This window comes from Carassius carassius, chromosome 35, assembly GCF_963082965.1.
Source record: "Carassius carassius chromosome 35, fCarCar2.1, whole genome shotgun sequence".
Lineage (NCBI taxonomy): Eukaryota > Metazoa > Chordata > Actinopteri > Cypriniformes > Cyprinidae > Carassius > Carassius carassius.
In genome coordinates this window covers 14,420,681-14,441,833 of record NC_081789.1, presented here as the reverse complement: position 1 = coordinate 14,441,833, position 21,153 = coordinate 14,420,681, and the positions used below count along the sequence as shown (strand labels likewise).

Genomic DNA, 21,153 nt, shown 5'->3' with positions numbered 1-21,153 from the left:
ACAAATCTGACCCCAAATAAACAACTGTCTGACCTTTTCCACATGAACACATTCTCTTTGATTCTCATCTGCTATAAAAACAATGGTAGCTCTTTGAGAACTCATTCTGCAATATATCACACAACGAAATGCTGCCACATTTTTATCCTCGACAGAATTCCACCTAACCGTATACATATCCGCCCCGAGATGTTTTTGCAATGGCCGCATAATGCAAACGACTCCAAAACATGAAGTCAAACACTGAAGCGTGTTAGGTGGTAAGTGCACAGCTTGAGGCAGACAAAAGCTATCATATGTCAAAAACATGGCAGGCTGGGTAACAGAACGATAACAGGGAAATAACTTGGGTGTTATAAGACAGAGCAGGGGAAGTTGGGACAGGGGCTGACTGTGGGGGACTGACCTTGGATCGAGGAGGGGCACGGATGTACCACTTGCAGTCCACTGCCTCAGTCTGCAAGGCTTTGCCGTCTTTGGTGATCTGCTGCGATTCAATGATGCCTTCAGGTCCCCCCATCTCGAATTCACAAACTGCAGTAGGGGCGACATAAGAAGACAAATTACGAAAAATGGAGAGCCATTAGATGTATTCATGTGAAGGATGCTTATCGACAAATGAATAATACCCACAGGGAAGAGGTTTTGGGACTCCTACGTCTTTAAAGTCGGGATCTGAAAAAAGAAATTAAATAGGATATAAAAACAGACTTCATTCAGATAACCAATATCCATAAATATTATGCTGTATTACATCAACTAAACCATTCAAGGTACAATATACATGTACATTGAGAAGATATGTCAGCTATTGTTTAATAGCCTCAATAAATGTTTAAAATCTTGCTTTTGATTTTTCAAAAATGCTGCAGTTTGCAGTTTGAAGTACATTCTTTCAAAGTGACATGAACAAGAAGAAAGCATTCAATAAACAGTATTCTCATTTAACTCTCTGTAGAGGCTTGTGAAAAAAATGTAGATGTGTTTGGCAAGCTGTATAAAGGCCTATAAGGGGTTTTGGACCCACCTATGGGGAAAACTTTGAGGACAAATGATGAGAGAAAGATTTAAAAGAAAATTAGAAAGTGTTTGTTTGCATTCCTTCATCACATTCATTGATTCTGTCATAGTGTTCCTGTAGCTCAAGCTCAAGGTTGGGGTTCGATTCCCCGGGAACACATGATAGGTAAAAATTGATAGCCTGAATGCACTGTAAGTCGCTTTGGATAAAAGCGTCTACTAAATGGATAAATTTAATTTTAATTTAATTTAATTTGATTCTACCAAAGTTAATGGACATGCGTATCCAATACTTTCATTTAGAATACCACAAAACTCCACATTATTCATCACTATCCAATATCCATGAAATACGGTAAACGGACTGCATTTATGGCCATCCAAAGCGCTTTACAATTTGCCTCACATTCACCCATTCACACACTTATTCATACACCGACTGCGGTGTCAGCCATTCAAGGCGCCATCCAGCTCATCGGGAGCAGCTGGGGTTAAGTGTCTTGCTCAAGGACACCTCGACACTTGGTCAGGTGGAGCCAGGGATTGAACCACCAACCTTCCGGTTTGTAGACAACCTACATGAACCACTGAGCCACTGCCACCCCATATCATAAATACCATCGTAGTCAAAAACGAATATGTTCATTATCGCCACCTACTGGGCTGGAGTGTGAATCTTACTAAAAGAGTGCTGCAGGAGTGAGTTCCAAAACACAGAAACAAGCATTTTAGCACTTTCAAATTTCACCTTGCCTGAAATAAGGTGTGTGGCTCAAGATTTTCTTTTAAATTATATATTATATATTTGTTTTATTCTACAACATAAAATACATCAGTAATACCTTTCTTATTACTCAACAACTTTTTAAAGCTTTTATGTTTCTGGAAAAAGGTGGTTGTTACAAATATATTTATTTATTGTATTTATTAATGCAAAAGCCAACTGAAAAATCCTATTGGATTTTTATAAAGAGAACCAGAGTTGGCATTCAACAATCAACATCACTGCTTCACATAAAAGCTCTACTTCGGCAAAAGTAATTACAATATTCTAAATTGTATTGTTCATCCTCATCCTCTTTAAAGAACATTTCAGACAGAAACCTGCTGTGAAGCATTATGTAACAGTACTTTCAATGATGTCTCCTCTGCACCCAATTGCTCTCAATTCTTCTCTGAATAGAATTCCTTCATTTTCAAATGCTCTCAGTCTCCGTGGATCCATAATTTATTGCAAATACCAGACTTAATTCAACAATAGCGGCTAAGAACAGAATGCCTAATGTTCAAGATTTTGTTCTTTAACAATACAGTCTCATCTAGCCAAACTTAATAAAAAAAAAAAAAAAAACAACACTCCAGCTTATTCTGATCAGAAATCATCCACTAAAGGACGAGTCTGAGTGATACGTAATGTGACTAAAATTACGACTCATTTTGTTTGTTTAAGTACCATTTAAGAGTGTATTTCACCATTATAATAAATCATTATAATAAAACTGGATCCATGAGCGTTGTAGAAAAATGAAAGGATCCACCCATCCTTTTGACCATCCAAAAATATTAACTGATTATTTCACTGGCATATGTTTGAAAACAATGGAAAAAATGCTAGGCCTTGGAATAATGCCAATTTTGGTGCAATAATGCCGTTCAGTGAATGGCCTGTGGGTTTGCTTTCTGCCAAAATCCTTTTTTTTTTGTTTTTTTTGTCTAAGCCCTACTCTTCAAACTAACATAAATGAACATATTCTATCAGAAGTAGCTTTGTGCTACACAGAACTAATAGGTGGGCAGTTTAATTACTCTAACCCCTCTATGATTAGATTGGCTTATATTTAGTATGGGTGATATTTCGCTCTGTGATCCCCCATTCACTCTGATATTCATACATGGACAGAGACGGTGGCATTTCCAGAACTAAATCTCATTGAAGATGACTTCTCTTGGAAAAGACATACACACACACACACATACATACAAATATGAGTCTGAACCACTTCAGAGAGGACTGGATTGTACCTCAGTTCCCGTTAAAGGAGGGACTGATTGATTTGTGGATTGATCTGGTGTAAACGGCTGATTTATTTCTCTGTCATTTCACCCTCCCGTGAGCACTTATGTGGGTCACTGTGTGTGTGATCGCAGAGGACACCCATCACTATTATGACATATTCACTCCTATTTTGGAACACAGACATGTGGTATGAGACTGTAGGTTATAAAGCAAGACATTCAAGCCACACTTCTGTAGCATTATATTCTGTAGTTATAATGAATAATCAACTAATAATCAACTAATAATGTTAGTAAATGTTTCTTACAGCAAAAACAATTGCAATTTAGTTGCACAACCATTATATTATACCTTTAAAACACCTTTATAAATGATCTCTGTTGTGATTGGCTAATCTTTATGGGATTAAAATTGGGGTCAGAGGGTCAATGTATGGCTGATTAGCATGCAAATTTATTGCAAAGGTTCTGTGCAACCTGTCTTTCTTTAACATTTCACACATTACACATGCTGCTCAACATCTACACTGAGAATTCAGATCAGACGTTGAACCAGCAGATGTGCTCAAGTAATGTAGGATGAAAAAGAAGGAATGAGAAAGATTACATTACAGAACTAGGGTAGTGGTAGAAAGAGTGGGACCACACGAAATATGATAAAATGGTTTATCAAAAAAGGGAATGGTGTGGAAACAGGACCTGGGTTCTGCTATCTACATTATCACTCTGTGGCCATATTCACAGCAGAACGTTGTGCCATAGTGCAAAATCTAAAGGGAGTCACTTTAGTTGTCTAACTTTTCAGGACTCACAACTGAATTTTCTGAGTGTATATTATACTGTAGCATTAAAAACCGTGGGTCAAAACAGGAAAAAAATAGCCTATTACTTCTAATTACTACGTTTTTGATGTAAAAAGCTATATAACATTATAAGTGGATTTCAGAGAACAGAAAAAATAAATAAAAATAAATGCAATTCATGACCGATTTAATAATCTAAAGTCCCATTTTCCACTATAAAGAACCTTTAGTGGTTCCATGGATACTGAGGGTTCTTCATGGAACCATAGATACCAATAAAGAACCTTTATGAGTGTATGATACTGGCTGTGTCCCAATTATGGGGCTGCAACCTTTAAAGACTGTAATCCAAGACTGAATACGTCACAGTGATGCAACAAAGGCTTGTCCCATTTCAAAGGCTCTTTCAAATGCGTCCTATGTTTCTGGAGAAATGAAATGTAAAACGAATAGATCCTTAATGGCCGATATCATCTCAAGATTTACTGTGTGCCCCTGATGACAGGATCTTTTTTTGAGAGAAAAAAACCTATTCAGACAGCTGAATATAACTTTCAAAAAGGTTCAGGACAAAGCTGCTTAGCGACAAGAGCAATTCTCTGTAGGCTAGACCGTCTCAATTAATAACACTCAGTTAGACCTTTGTGGACTTCAAAGTCTGTATCCTTCTAAGGATGCAGCCCCTGAATTGGGATGCAGCTACAGTCATTGTCACAATGGTTATAGATGTTTTTAACAGTTTTGCATTAACTGAAATGGAGATTGCTACTGGTTTATAAAATTAGTATCAAAGCCCCTTTTAATGGAAGCCAGGTCAATCTGCACCCATATTTGCAATTCTTCCAGGCATCTATTTTGGCCATGCAAAACTTCTATCCTCTTTAATGGGGAAATACTGAAAACAATTCTGTCTCTTTTGGTATGTTCAAGTCATGTTGAACATCATATTTTTGAGTTAAATGCACAATGAATGCCACCACAAAGTCGTAATCACTAGTGGGGAGTTCTGACTTTTTTTAAGCAACGATCTGTACAAGTTGGGGGCATGTCAACGAGAAACATGCCGGAATTGATGGATGCAACAATATTCCACAATACTAAGCAGTTACATTGTCAGGATTTTTTTTTTTTTTACAAAAAATAAGCTGTTTAAATACAATATGACAGGATTATAATATAACAATTAATAAAAAGTTTTTATACAATACAGTTGAAAGTGGCTTAATAAAAAAATTCTATATATATCTATAAAAAATTCTAATTAATTTTACTGAAAATGGCATTTACTTTTAGTCCACAAAATAAATTTTTCACTGACAAGAAAAAACACAATTAGGAAAAATATTCAAACATTTTCTAAATAAATTTAAACCTACGTATATAGATTTAAGAATAACAACATGTTAAAAATTTAAAAAATTTGAACTCCTGATTTATCATTCATAATGAGCACACTATACCATTGCCATAAAATTGTTAGTTATTCATTGCCCAAGATATAGATGGAAATAGAAAATTTCAGAAACCAGCATGTGCTGTAACTTCAATTGAGAAAATTGCCTTTAAAGTTTCCCAAATGAAGTTTTATTGCAATGTATATTACTAATCAGAAATTAAGTTTTGATATATTTACAGTAGGAAATTTACAAAATGTCTTCATGGAACATGTTCTTTACCTAAGGTTCAAATGATTTTTGGCATAAAATAATTTTTTTTTTTTCACTCATACCATGTATTGTTGGCTACGATCTAATCTACGATCAAATATACCATTTGCAATAATCATATTTAACTAGACTGTTCCCCTCACATTTTCCATGTTGCCTTTGTTCTCATTGATTAAAACAACAACAACAACAACAAAATACAAATCAAGAATTGGACCAATACACTGCCTGCCTGAATGAAGCCAGTGTCTTCAACTCTATCCAAGCATTCTTAAGATGAATCCATTGAAATTCAAAGACATTTAATCTGTAGCAATATAGCGATCAGCTAAAACAACATTGTGGAAATAAACTGCATCCTTGTTTTATTGTAGTAACCAACTGTTACTCTCCTGCTCTCAGTTTAATCAAAGGTAGCTGCCACCCTCTATTTCGGTTTCCACAGATGATGTCGATCCTTTCTCTTACTGAGGGAGGGAAAGAACGGCTGCTTGAGTGGAGGAATGTCATCTGATTGTGCTTGTGTGTCATTCTCCCAATCCTTTATCTGATAATCTCCTATAAGAGAAGCACCAACACTGTTTACCCACCCACAGCGTAAGCGGCACGGACCATAGAAAAGCCACTCTCCCCTGCAGATGCGCCGCTGTAGAGTTTAGAACAGGCTTCTCTCCATTCAATTCCCAGTTGCCAGAGATCTGACGCTTATTTGAGAGTAAACCTGGGGCAACAGGCTGTCAATCAACATGAGAGAGAATGTGCCTGCTTCCAAACACAGCCAAGATTTATGAACGCTGTAGATCAGTTAGAATATTACCACTTTAAGAATCAATAAGGCATAAGCAATAAAGTAAATGTATGTGTGCGAAGAGATAGAAGCAAAAGCAACGCACTACTATACTTGTGGGTAGATATGGACGGAAAATTCAGAGTGGCAGAAAGTTAATGAAACAATGACCTTCAGGTCAAGAGAACTGGTTGCAGGACTGATTTATGATTTAGATGTGGCATCACTTAACCCACAAGGTCCAGCAAAACCCATTGGATCAGTCATCAGCCACAGTTGTGTGATAATACAGGATCCCTCTAAAGGTTATCTTAGGCATCTATCAGCATGAAGAGCGGAAGAAAAGACATTTGTTTTGATGACAATGACAATGTAAAAAGTATATACAGTAGGCCTTCTTTTCTGTGGCAATTCAGCATATTTCCACTTCAGTATCTGTACAGCGAATAAGATGTCTATAAAATACAGGTAAAAAAAATAACAAATAAAATAATAACAGAGAAATACGTAGATGCCACATTTGACCTCTCCAGACACATAGACACATCGAACGATCAGTGTCGTCTTTCACAATAAAAATCAATGAGTTTTCCAAGATGCCACAACATTACGCAGCATCTGATTGTAAAAACCACTGAGAAGAAATTAGATAGCCATCAACAGGTGAGAAAATGTGTTGTTTTGTGTCCGTTTGTATGTATTAATAAAATAATGCAGGTTCTCAAATTATAACTTTTACATCTTGTGTTAGTGAAAGCCTTCATCGTTTTGTTTTGTGTTTAGTTTATCAAAATCCTTTGTGATATATTCATACATGCGGATAACTAGTTGTAGATGTGCAGTCTTGCTCTTGAGTGTTCACACACTGGCTTTGACCATTCTAATATGGCTTACATAGCGGCCCATTGAAACAGGCGGTAATGAGGCATCTATGTATAAATAACTATGTGTAACGTGGAGTCAGAACAGAACAGCGTCAGGTATGCAGGGGATATCCAAAATCAGAAACAGTTCCAAGCAAAGGTCGGGGCAGGTGGCAGAGAATCAAAGTCGGTATACACAATCCAAAGTCAAACACAGAAGGAACATGTGGCAGGGGAGGTGTGGTTCAGCGAGGTCTGCGACGGGAGAGAGAGTGAGGAGATCAGCGGTGGTAAGTGAGTTAAGTGAGAAACAAGTGACACCTGCTTCTCATTGCAGTGATTGGCGTGGGGAAGCAGTATTTAAGCCGGCTGGGAACCAGAGGAAAGTGAGAGACCTGAGGACTCGTGGGAGAAACGACCGACAGAAAGCGAGAGCCTGAAAGTATCAATGTTATGATTTATGCGCATGTGGCGCGACTGTGTGTTTCGCTCATTTTGATTTAGCGTAATAAAGTTCCCACGAGCCTCAGTACGCCGACCCTGGTCTCCTTCCTTCTCTGCCATACGAACTTTATCACACTGGTACCGAAACCCGGGAAGGAAGGAGAACGACGCCGCCATGCAAACCCCGTCAGGAACATCGGGAACGCCGTTTGCGGAGCTCATTACATCGCTCGCGGGCCTGCATCAGGAACAACATCAAGCCCTGCTGGAGCTGCGAGCCGACCACGAACATCGGTTTCAGGCAATGATGCAGGTCCAGCGGGAGGACCGCAAGCTGTTCCGGAGCATGCTGGACCGGGAGGTTCGGACGAGGTCGGCCTCCCCCAGTTCCAGCCCTGCTGCCCACATGCCTCTTACGAAGATGGGGCCAACAGATGATCCGGAAGCGTTCCTCGATCTGTTTGAGAGGACGGCCGAGGCGTGTGGGTGGCCGGAGGACAGCTGGCCGGTCCGGATAATTCCGCTGCTGTCAGGGGAGGCCCAGAAGGCTGCTCAACAACTGCCCGTCCAGAACCTCCTGGTATACGCAGACTTAAAAAGAGCAGTGCTCCAAAGGGTCGGCCTCAGCCCCGAGCAGCACCGTCAACGCTTCCGGTCGCTAGAACTGACCGAAGTGGGCCGGCCCTTTGTCTTAGCCCAGCAGCTCCGGGACTCCTGCCGCAAATGGCTGTTGGCCGGAGGAAGCGACGCCGAGACCATTATCAACACTGTGGTGCTGGAGCAGTTCATCTCACGACTCCCGAAGAGGACTGCTCAGTGGGTCCAGTGCCACCGGCCGGCGTCGCTGGATCTGGCCATCCAACTGGCGGAGGATCAGCTGGCGGCGTGTTCCGGGGTCGGCGAACCCCTTCCATCTGTCTCTCTCTCTCTCTCTCTTCCCCCCCCTCTCTCTCTCCTCTTCCTCCAAAGCCTGTCCCTTTACCCAGGTCTCGGTACACGGGGCCACCGAGGGCCGCCCCCCGTTGGAGAGCAGGGACGGAGCCGGCCGCCATGTCACGGGGTCCGGCCAGGGGAATGGGGCCGCCGCACGGGGAGGGTCTGGCTGAGCGGCCAGCTGCTTCCCCACGTCAATCACCTGACCCACTTCCAACCACTAGGGTGGCGGGGGGGCCTGGGCCGGCCTGCTGGCGTTGCGGGGATCCGGGCCATGTTGTGGACCGGTGCCCGGTTATGGAAGTGGGGACGTGGGTCCGGATCCCGGACGACCCGCAGGCTGCCCCCGATCAAGCCGGGTTGTACCAAATACCCGTGAGTATTAAGGGGGGTACCTATCAGGCTTTGGTGGATTCAGGTTGTAACCAGACCTCCATCCATCAAAGCCTGATACAATCCGGGGCATTGGATACGGGCCGCGTGGTTAAGGTGAGGTGTGTGCACGGGGATATAGTGGAATACCCCATAAAAACCATAGGCATCAAATTTAGGGGACAAAAGCATTATGTGGAGGTGGCCGTTAGTCCGCGCCTCCGGCATCCACTAATCTTGGGTACCAATTGGCCAGCTTTTGAACAATTATTGGGGTGTTTAACAGTGGATGCCTCTGGGAAAAAGAGAGGCCCGGTTAGCGGGGCGTGCGCCCAGGTGGGAGAGTCTGTACCCGGACCCAGTGGGGAAGCTTCAGGGGAACCGAGCGAGTTGGTGAGGCTAAACCTTTCCAGCCGCGATGACTTTCCCCTGGAGCAGTCCCAGGATGAAACCCTTAAACATGCGTTCGAGCAGGTCCGTTCCATCGATGGGCAGGTCCTCCTTCCTGACCGCGCGCTCTCTTATCCGTATTTTGCCGTTATTAAGGACCGGTTGTATCGAGTGACCCATGACGCTCAGACAAAGGAAGATACGGCCCAATTATTAGTACCTAAGAGCCGTCGGGAAATGCTTTTCCAGGCGGCACATTGCAATCCAATGGCGGGGCATTTGGGTATGACAGCCACGCTAAATCGTCTAATGACCCGATTTTTTTGGCCGGGCATTCACGAGAACGTCCTCAGATGGTGCGCGTCGTGTCGGGAATGTCAGTTGGTGAACCCACCGGCCACCCCAAAAGCGCCGTTGCGCCCTCTACCTCTAGTGCAGGTCCCCTTCGAACGAATTGGTATGGACCTCATCGGGCCATTAGAACGATCCGCACGGGGACATCGTTTTGCGTTAGTCATAGTGGATTATGCAACACGATATCCCGAAGCAGTGGCGCTCCGCAATATCTCGGCGAAGAGTGTGGCGGACGCCCTGTTTCGTTTAATCTCCCGCGTGGGAATCCCAAAAGAGATTCTCACGGACCAAGGCACCGCGTTTATGTCACGCACGTTACGCGAATTATACGAATTATTGGGCATTAAAGCGGTACGGACCAGCGTCTATCACCCACAAACAGACGGACTGGTTGAACGATTTAATCGCACTTTGAAAACAATGATTCGTAAATTCGTACAAGAAGACGCGAAAAATTGGGATAGATGGCTAGAGCCCCTCTTATTCGCTGTGCGCGAGGTCCCCCAAGCCTCCACGGGGTTTTCCCCCTTTGAGCTTCTTTACGGACGCCAGCCCCGCGGGGTGCTGGACGTCCTAAAAGAAACTTGGGAGGACGGACATTCGGATAGCAAAAATGAAATTCAGTATGTCATGGACCTGAGAGCAAAACTCCATACACTGGGGCGGCTCTCAATGGAGAATTTGCTTCAGGCCCAGGGCAGACAAAGCCAGCTGTATAACAGGGGAGCTAAGCTCCGAGAATTTGCACCGGGAGATAGAGTGCTCGTATTACTGCCAACCTCCAGCTCCAAATTATTATCAAAGTGGCAAGGGCCCTTTGAGGTCACACAGCGAATAGGCGATCTCAATTATGAAGTAGTACGAACAGATAGAGGCGACTGCAGGCAAATTTATCACCTCAACCTCCTTAAAAAATGGAGCGAAGAGGAGTCAGTGTTGCTAGCGACGGCAGTGAGCGGAGAGGAGGATCTCGGGCCAGAGGCGATCATTAAAGGAAAATCCCTCGCCCTGGCCCCGGGAGGGGATCACCTCTCGCCCTCGCAGCTCACTGACATTGGACAGTTACAGTCCGAATTTGCAGACGTGTTTTCGCCTCTACCTGGTCGTACTAATCTGATTCAGCACCATATTGAGACGGAGCCGGGCGTGGTGGTTCGCAGCCGGCCATATAGATTACCTGAACACAAGAAAAAGGTGGTTCAGACAGAATTAGAGGCGATGCTGGGGTTAGGAGTAATCGAGGAGTCCCACAGTGATTGGGCGAGCCCGATTGTTTTGGTCCCCAAAACGGACGGCTCGGTGCGATTTTGTGTGGACTATCGCAGGGTGAACGCAGTGTCAAAATTTGATGCTTATCCAATGCCACGGATTGACGAGTTGCTCGATCGGTTAGGTACGGCTCGCTTTTATTCGACATTGGACTTGACAAAAGGATATTGGCAGATCCCCTTATCTCCCATGTCTAGAGAAAAAACAGCCTTCACCACGCCGTTTGGTTTACACCAATTTGTGACGCTTCCGTTCGGCTTGTTCGGGGCCCCCGCTACGTTCCAGCGTCTCATGGATCGGGTGCTGCGCCCACATGCTGCATATGCCGCCGCCTACCTGGATGATATTATCATTTATAGTGGCGACTGGCGGCGGCATATGGAGCATGTGAGGGCTGTCCTCGAGGCGCTGAGACGGGCGGGGCTAACGGCCAACCCGAAGAAGTGCGCGGTTGGGCGGGTGGAGGTAAGGTATCTGGGCTTCCACTTGGGTCACGGGCAAGTGCATCCCCAAATTGACAAGACGGCAGCAATTGCGACTTGCCCCAGACCCAAGACCAAAAAGGAGGTGAGGCAGTTCCTGGGGCTGGCGGGATATTATAGGAGATTTATTCCTGGTTATTCGGACCTCACTAGCCCCCTGACTGACCTCACTAAAAAGGAGGTACCAGATACGGTCCAATGGACGGAGCGGTGCCAACAGGCCTTTACCCGAGTCAAGGCTGCCCTGTGTGGTGGACCGCTCCTGCACTCTCCTAACTTTTCTCTCCCCTTTTTGTTGCAGACTGACGCGTCGGACAGGGGGCTGGGCGCGGTCCTGTCCCAGGAGGTGGGGGGGGAGGATCGCCCGGTGCTGTACATTAGCCGGAAGCTCTCTAAGAGAGAGGCTAAGTACAGCACCATAGAAAAGGAGTGTTTGGCCATCAGGTGGGCGGTCCTCACCCTTCGTTACTACCTCCTGGGCCGGGAGTTCACCCTCTGCTCGGACCACGCGCCCCTCCAGTGGCTCCACCGCATGAAGGATACCAACGCGCGAATCACCCGTTGGTATCTAGCTTTACAGCCATTTAAGTTCAAGGTGATTCACAGGCCGGGGGCGCAGATGGCTGTGGCCGACTTCCTCTCCAGGAATGGGGGGGGGGGGGGGGGGGGCTGCAGGCCGGATGGCTCCCCGGCCTGAGTCGGGCGGTGGGGGTATGTGGCAGGGGAGGTGTGGTTCAGCGAGGTCTGCGACGGGAGAGAGAGTGAGGAGATCAGCGGTGGTAAGTGAGTTAAGTGAGAAACAAGTGACACCTGCTTCTCATTGCAGTGATTGGCGTGGGGAAGCAGTATTTAAGCCGGCTGGGAACCAGAGGAAAGTGAGAGACCTGAGGACTCGTGGGAGAAACGACCGACAGAAAGCGAGAGCCTGAAAGTATCAATGTTATGATTTATGCGCATGTGGCGCGACTGTGTGTTTCGCTCATTTTGATTAAGCGTAATAAAGTTCCCACGAGCCTCAGTACGCCGACCCTGGTCTCCTTCCTTCTCTGCCATACGAACTTTATCACAGAACAAACACAGGGAAACCATTCGGAAATGCCAGCCAAAACTAAACAAGACTTGGCAATTAATGAGAGTCCAAACAGAGTTTATATAGGGGAGTGGTAATAGGGAACACCTGGTGGTTATTAGCCCTAAGCATGGGATTATGGGAAATGGAGTTGGGAATGGAAATACAAGTATGCCAGAGTTCTGTGTGGAGTGCCCTCTATTGGAGTTCATGGGCATTCCAGCTTATGATCGTGACACTATGGTGCAACTTTATGTATTTATAAAGATGGTAAGATTGATCAGATCATATGAAAGCAACACTACTCTTTGAATTGTGCTTGTACAGCATTTGTCTATTTATATAATACAAGGTTATACTATATAAAACTGATATATTAAATTATATTTATTCCTGTGATTTCTCATTTTGGTTTACTTGTCAATGTCATGACAGTCAACGGATTCTGTCACAAGAAGTTCAATTAAGACTCTGTATAAAAACATTGTGAAACATTTTTGAAGGCAAATGCTAATATTATTGGTTTCTCAGTATGGAAAAATAAACCTCACTATGTTTTTTACTGCATTAATTTATGATTATCAATGATTCTGGACTGTGGACTGCTAATTGGTGACCTCTGCTATAGATATATTTATTTTTTTAATAAACATAACCAACCAATATTAGAGCTAAAATTTGACAATTTTCAAAGTGTTCAAGTGCTCCCAGAAGGATTTGTGATCCAAAACGCATCAGATAATGGAACGATAACAGTTTATCAAAAATGTACTGTAAATGAAAAACAACAGTCTGATGTGACTTTATACAACATAAACGCAGAGGAAAAATATAGACACATTACTACACATCCAAACCAATGTACACAACCACATATACTATTGTCATGATTTACTAGGGAATTTTCACACCAAACATAAATCCTGCAGATATTTTTCACAGTTATAAAGCACTGTGAGAGGACAATATGGTATCTGTAAATCCTCCAACACTGAAACCAAGACCTCTGTAAACAACGTCCTCAGTATCCTAAGCAGGCATAATCTGGCTAAGAGGAAGGAGTATTATAAAGCATATTATATAGCCTCATCTGTCATCAATGGAAGCGTGTGTGTTTGTGTATATATGTGTATGCATGGAGAGAATACTTCCGGATTCCCTCAGTGCTTGAGTGCAGACTTGGTTTGTAAACCAAGGCTTAGACTATAATCTTTTGAAGCTTACAGTATTTACCCATAACAACCTAGAGGAGATTTATATTTCTTCAGCCTCGGAAATTGTGCCTGCCAGGAGAGCCGTGAACTGTGTGAGGAAGCAAGTCTCATAATAATACAATACATAAATGTAACACTCAGTCAATGTAATATCAAAGACTTGGACAAATGCTTACAGTACGTTTAAGTCTTTCTGGGAAGTTTGTATTTATGTGTGGTAATCAGGTGCATTTAAGACACTTTGGTCAAACCTTTTCTACAAAAAATTCAGCAAAATTTTTTACTCTACTTTTACAAAATGATTAATAAAGTATATGCATTAGGTGTGTTTTTACTTTTAATTTATGAAGTTGCTGTAAATTAATTGTCATATATTCTATCGTAATTGTACAGTACCATGATAATTTTATATATGCATTATTTAAACAATATAAATGCAAACATTTACACAGACAAATACATTTGCAAGCATATCCTTCCAAAAACACATTTTAAAGGGGTACAGATTAATAAACAACAATAACAACAACAACAAAAATGTTATACAAATAACACAGTACTACTGTGTTTTGTCTTTTTTTTTTAATACATTTTGATTGTAAGTGGAAAATACTATAAATAAAGTCATTTATTATTTTTTTATTATATTATAAATGATATATTTAGACAGATGCCTAGTGTTTGCTTTGTGGATTATATAAAAAAAAAACTGTTATTGAATTACTCCTGCATCGTGCGCCTCCTTAGAGCACAGCTATGTGAAAAATTAACTGAGCCTCATGTTGAATATAGTTACGTGGCGTTTTCTTTCATTTAGTTTTTTTATTCACTTATTTCATTTCTCTCCCATCTCCCGGAATTAATCTGCCAAACGTCCAACTCCTTTGCCTGGAGCAGAAAGACCATTTGCTGGAGCACCATACCAGGGATTTTTTAGATCTGGCATGCCTTACCCACTTCCTTGACCACTCACCTGGACTGGTGTTTGAAAAGATGCAAAGCAAGCGGTCAAGGAAGTGTGTAAGGCATGCCAGATCTAAAAAGTCTACGCCTGCCAGCGAACAGTTCCAAAAGAGGATTTCGCTGCATTTGTGTAGTGGGTGCTGGTGAACAACAAATTTTTATTCACTGTCTGCTTCGCTTAGGAGGATTTCACCAGCCTCACTCCAAACCCAGAGACCAGCCAGCCATCATCCCACTGCATAGAGCAATCGCCTGAGCCTGCCATGACACATGAGTCAACGCATAAACCCGCAACTGAGCCAATCATCACCCCAGTGCCTGAGCCTCAAGAATCGCCTGACCGTGTGCGTGAGCAGGGAACATTGCTCGTCCCCAAGGTAGTACTGGTGGAGATCGAGGGCTTGGAAGGAAGCTGAGTGTGAGTTGCAACTGGTTTCTGGACATTATGAGGAACTGATGGACATTTTTCAAGAGGAATTAACAGATTGGTTTGGGGAGGTAATACCCAGTGCTCCTGCTCTCTTATGTCTCCTGTGTCTCCACTGGTTCCACCTTGCCCTGAATCTCCTGTGGATCCTCTCAGCTCCTGCTCTCCTGTGTTCCCTCCCAGCTTCCCTCTCACACCTCCTCTTATGCCAGCCAGTTCCTCTCCGCTGGTGCCTGTCAGCCCCTCAGCTCACCCTCAGTCAGCACCATCTGGGCACTTAGATCTGCCTAGGGACTTTCAGTCTCCAGCTCTGCCTAGGTGTGAGGACCTCCTATCTCCGCCTACCACACTTAGAGTCCTGGACTCCACCCTGGTCCTTTGACCAATTGGCTCAGCCTTGGCTCCTAAATCCCTCGTTTCCACTGTGGCCTGTCATCCCACTGGCTCCACCGGGCTACCTTATCCTTCCAGCTCTGCCTTGGTCAGTCATTGACCATCCGCTGCCTCGGGACTCCACTCCACTGGCTTCTTCTGGCTCTATTAGGCTCTTCCTTCCCTCTGGCTCCTCATTCATCCTCAGTCACTCTGGCTCCACCGCGGTCTTCCAGATCCCTGCCTCTGCCTCGGTTGCCTGAGCCTTCAGCTCCGCCTTGACCTTCTGGATCCTCTGTGTCGCACTGGCTCTTCGTTTGCTTGGGTCCACCTGGGTCTCCACCTCCAGTGGCTCAGTCTCCATCAATTGGCCCCCTGGTATTTTTTGGCCCATTCTTCACCATGGCTCCTCCAGCCATCAACTCCACAGTGGGCTGCTATCTTGACTGGCCTATGGATCTCCATCTGGCTCCTCCTGCTCTGGGATCCTTTCTGGCTCCTCCCTCCTTGAACTCCACCCTGGCCTTATGGCCTTCCCATTGCTTGCCCCTTGCCCGCCACACGCTCACCTCCTGAACCCCCACCCTCCCTCCTTTGTTGGATTGATCGCCGGTAGGAGGCGAACTGTCAGGGTTTTGAACTTTAGTTTTGTATTTCTGTAACATGTCTCCCTGTTCTGTGCTTCCATTGTGTTTTGTCAGGGTTATGAACTGTCAGGGTTATGAACATCAATGCAATTATAAATCAGATTATCATTATGTTGTCAGAGGGGATATGAAGCATAGGCTGTTTAATTTGCTAGCAGCTGGCTAGTTAATGTTAACTGATTATAAAGATAGAATTTTTGTTTTTTGTTTTAACGCAAGTTCAACCATCATTTTGCTGCAGGATACAAAGGCAGACTGCGCAATACCTGCGGTGTCAACCGTGAAAACAAAGCAAGAATGTAGTAACTTCACTTGTAGTAACACACTTGCCAAGGTATTAGCTTGGATTTTTGCAGTTACTGCAGTTTTGAAACTCAAAATTGAACCAGGACACTTTGGCACAAGACAGAACAGATGTCACAAAGCCCATTTTAGGACTCAGTTTTGACAAGATGTGTAGTTACTGTGCTTTGTCTTTGGATGGCAGCGTCCATTCAGCTTAACTCATAAATAGATAATCTTTCTGACATGATCTGAACACACCATCACTGGTTGACTGACATTAATTTCCGTGGATAAATAAATATTGAGAGCATCAGCGCAGCATCCTGCTGTCTTTAAAGCAAACTGACATGCGTGATAATTGGTGACATTCAAACATCATCTCACACCCAAAAGACTACATACAAGAGTGTATAAATTACTTTTAATTTCAGGGTGTTCATAATGACGGTTATGAGAGCTCTCTGTGTCCCTGAATGCCCCAATAAGCAAATCCAGTTGATCCAGTTGTGGAACTGCTCCTTGAAAGACTCTCACCAGCCTCATTTCCCTTTGGCTGCTTCCAGGTGACATTTAAATAAGCAACTGATTAATATCTTCCAAAGTGCTAAATTGGAAGATCAAACTAATGAATGAATCCAATTAATCAGCCAATCCCCAGCTCGAGGCGGAACCACATCCTCTCTGCTCTGCCAGTTTCATGCTCCACTCTCTTATTGGAGTTACCTGATGGCACATGCTGCAACCTGCCACATAAATGCAAGCATACACACATAAACAAATGAGGCTCTCTCACACAGAGGCATTCAGAACAGCATACTGGCACATTATTCTTACTGCTCTTGTTGTGTATAGTATGTTTTTGAGTATTGAATTTTTCAGCACAGAATACCCTGATGACCTATGACATTTCCCAAAATATCTACAGCAGAGAATGACATATTCAGCAATGCAATGTGCTTGGTGTCACGATCATTAGATGGAGTGCCCATGAGCTTCAGTAGAGGGCACTCCATCTAATGATCGTGACACTTGGCTTGACCTTCTATTTCTAGTTTCCAGTTTTAGAATCTCTTTTTAGATTCATTATTTGATTTCACTAGCTAAATTTTGTAAAACAAAATCTATTTTTATTTAGAAAAACATCAAAGCAGTTTTTCTTTTATTTAGAAAAACATCTAAATAAAAGTACATTTAGATTTTTTTTAATGTTCCATACATTTATTATATTATTGTGTATTTACAATTTAATTTACATACATTTGTTATAACCAAATTATAGCATATTCTGCTTACTATAGTCTATTATTTGTGTATATAATTTATATATTCTCTACAATACCGTTTAAAAGTTTGGAGTAAGTAAGATTAAATTCAGAGTCAGTTTTTTTAAATGAAATTAAAGCGGTCATATGACATACTGTATAATGTTCATGCGGTTTAAAGGTAAAAAAAAAAACACATTATTTTCCACATACTGTACATTATCATTGCTGCTCTATGCCCCGCCTTTCTGAAACATATAGATTTTTACAAAGCTCATCATTCTGAAAAGCGAGGTGTGCTCTGATTGGCCAGCTATCTAGTGCATTGCCAAATACCTCAAGCATGTGACGGAAATGTTACCCCCTTTACCATACTGTGATGCTGTGTCTCAGCGCGACGAGACAAAACCAATAAAACCCGTTACAAATTAGGCATTTCCTGCATCCAGTGGGCACATAATTACAGAGTATATTGACTTATATTGTCTTTTTGTGTGTTGTGCAGCGTATCAGAGCCCGTAAACATAAAACCATTTGTCTGTATCTGTGATCAGAGAAATGACAAACAACAAGCGCTACTCTACACTGCTCAAAACTTACATTTGAATCATCAGTGGCAAGTTCTATATAAAAACATACTTACAGGATGTGAGTCGGAACAGCCGGCATTGTAGGTTCAGGAAACAGTACTCTGCTAAATGGGTTGCACACACACAGATATTTGGGTTGAACTGTTCTGGAACAGTGTTGTAAATACAACTTAACCACTAATTTTTTAGTTGTGCCCTCTTTTGGAAGGCCAAACAAAGTAGTTTCTTTTTCACAACCAAACACACAGCGTCGCCACGACATGACGAGAATCAAAGGTTACGCCTTCTTTCATTGCGTGAACATTTGGGCAGTGTTATGCAAATCTTCCCACACAGTGACGTAGACATGTGGGGGTGTTTTTAAATTAGGCATTTTAGGAGGGCGTGGAAGAGTCTTAACTTTTATAAAGAATATCTCTTTGGGTTTGAGACTTTAGTCTTTGTAACTTTAGAGATTTTATCTATTCAATAAATTCAAATTCAAATTGCTCCAAAGAGAAAGGAAAACTTAAAATTGCATCATATGACCCCTTTAATAATTTTATTTAGCAAGCAGACATTAAATTTATGAAAATTGATTATTATTTTATAAAAGACTTTTATTGCAAATAAATGCTTTTCTTCAAAGTTTTTTTATGCACTAAATCAGCATATTAGAATGATTTCTAAAGATTGGCTTTATTATCACACACTGAAAAAAAAGATTTGTTGGATTTACTCAATTGAATTATGGACATTGGTTCCACACATTCCGTTCGAGTTCAAAGTATCCTATGCATTTATGTGGTTTCATTATAATACGGTTGTGTTAATCCTATGCAATTTCAAAAAGTAATGTGTACATAGTCTTTTCAAGTTATACTAACATAATTCTGTTATGCTAGTTTAACATTATTATTTTATTTCAGATATCTGCTTCAATCATGTTAATTCTGTGCAATTAAATCAAGTTATCTTAACATAATTTTAATAACTTCACTCAAATAAAATTTTAATACACATTTCAATGGTTTGTTGTCGCATGTTTCATTTCATGTAACACAAAAACCTTTTGTAAATCCTTTATTTAATAATTTGAACAATGTGTAATTTAAATGGCATGTCTAAATAACATTGTGCTTTCAAAAGCATAGCATAAATGACTTCTCTGATGATTAAATTTAATAAAAATACATATCAGTTTTAATTAGACTAGTATAAAAACAAAGACAGTTCATTTTGTAAGCATAACATGTAGATCAACAATATATGTAAACCTTCATAAGTTTTACAAGATTTCTTTCTTTTTTTTAAACAAGATCATAAACATAAGTAACATTATACTGCATGTAACTGTGTGTTTAAAAACTAATAAAACATTGTAACACTAATTTATTTCATTTTTCTCAGAAACCTTAAAACTGTACCCAAGAACACCAGTACCTGGAACTAGGGCTGCATGATGTGTCGTTTAAGCATCGATATCGCGATGTACGAATTCATGATAGTCACATCGCAGGATGTGCGATGTAGGCTGTCGTAGTTGATCCGTTATTCATTAACAGTACGGGCCAGCTGCTCCCCGGCTCTTGACGAATGTGATTCGCAGATTAATTGTACAGCTTAACCATCATAGAGTGAAAGTTTACCATTTACATGTGTTTTTAAGTCCTGTCAGTTTAACAGGGCAGAGAGAGCGCGCGAGAGAGAGTGAGAGAGAGAAAGAGCACAGGAGAGAGCACGAGAGAGAGAGAGAGAGACAGAGGGAGAGAGAGCGAGAGCGTGCGCGAGAGAAACAGAGGGAGAGAGAGAGAGAGAGAGAGAGGGAGAGGGAGAGAGAGCAAGCCCCGGCCGCACGCTCACCGTCTTTAAACAACACGAGCTCTCTCTCCCTCGCACATATTAATCAATTGACACAATGGTGTCGACGTTTAAATCATTTAAAATGAGAATGTAAGTGTGCTCACCCCATTTTTGTTTGTAAGAAAATTTTTTATTAGATTTCATATCGCAATATATACTATCGCAGAAAAATTAAATATCGCAATGTCATTTTTTCCCAATATCGTGCAGCCCTACCTGGAACTGTTATTTCAAGAAAAAACACTTTCGTTTCAAAGATAATTATATATAGACCTTACAAAATAATGTGAAAATACAGTATCTGACCCTTACCTAAACTTTAAACAATGTATCTTATTTATGCTAGTTCATCCATGTGTCATAGATTCAGCTCTCTAATCAATCAACTTCTGAGCCAGTCCAAAGAAGGGCCAAATTCAGACAAAAAAAAAAAGATAAAGAAACAAGAGCAGGCAAAGGGGAACAGTCTAAACAACAAGATCACGGTTTACCCTCTGCGGTGGTCTTGCATGAAGGCTGCTGAAATTTTCTGAGGTTGATTGTTTGTAGTCTCAGTAGTCATTCGAAATCAGTCTATCTCACTGGTGGAGTTCAGATTTGAAATGTTGGGCCTTGATAGAGTTCACCTGCATCCAACTCCATGATGAGTTTTTGCAAAATTTCAGTTGTAAAATGCAACTTTGTGGGGTACTGCAGGTTAAGAGTATAAATTAGACCAAACAACATTGAAGTTGCTAAATCCACACTGTCGAGGTCCTGAAGCACTGCTACACCCTCTAGCACAATGCCTACATCATGGGCTTCATTGTCTGCAGTGTGCTTTATCACGAAGATGCCCATGGTAGTCTTCTCAATCGCACACTGTAAAAGATCTTCTTCCATGTCCTAAAGACAGAAAAAAAGATGAATATGTATTTAACACATGAACAAGAAATATGAGGGGTAGCATAATGGAATATTACTTAAAGAAAGGACTATCACAATGTTTTCCCTCCATTATATTTTTTACTTAAGAACTACTAAAATTGGGTTAGTTTTTTAGAACCCTAAACATCCGTGTTGACATCACGCATTGCAAATTA

General features: G+C 42.1%; 1 protein-coding gene and 1 long non-coding RNA gene across 3 annotated transcripts in view; one reads left to right on the top strand and one right to left on the bottom strand.

Annotated features, from left to right (window-relative positions):
- neto1l (neuropilin (NRP) and tolloid (TLL)-like 1, like) overlaps window positions 1-21,153 on the bottom strand; it is a 129,809-nt gene that overhangs the window by 23,131 nt on the left and 85,525 nt on the right. For both annotated transcript variants that reach the window (XM_059524526.1, XM_059524525.1), the window contains exons 5-6: window positions 634-675; window positions 407-534 (exon numbers count right to left, since the gene is read on the bottom strand). In XM_059524526.1, coding sequence (XP_059380509.1) covers window positions 407-534; window positions 634-675 — 170 coding nt within the window. The remainder of the gene's footprint in view (window positions 1-406; window positions 535-633; window positions 676-21,153) is intronic.
- Window positions 18,909-20,049, top strand: LOC132116017 (uncharacterized). Its single transcript, XR_009425593.1, has 3 exons — window positions 18,909-19,674; window positions 19,717-19,918; window positions 20,018-20,049. It is a non-coding gene; the product is annotated as an uncharacterized LOC132116017 (long non-coding RNA).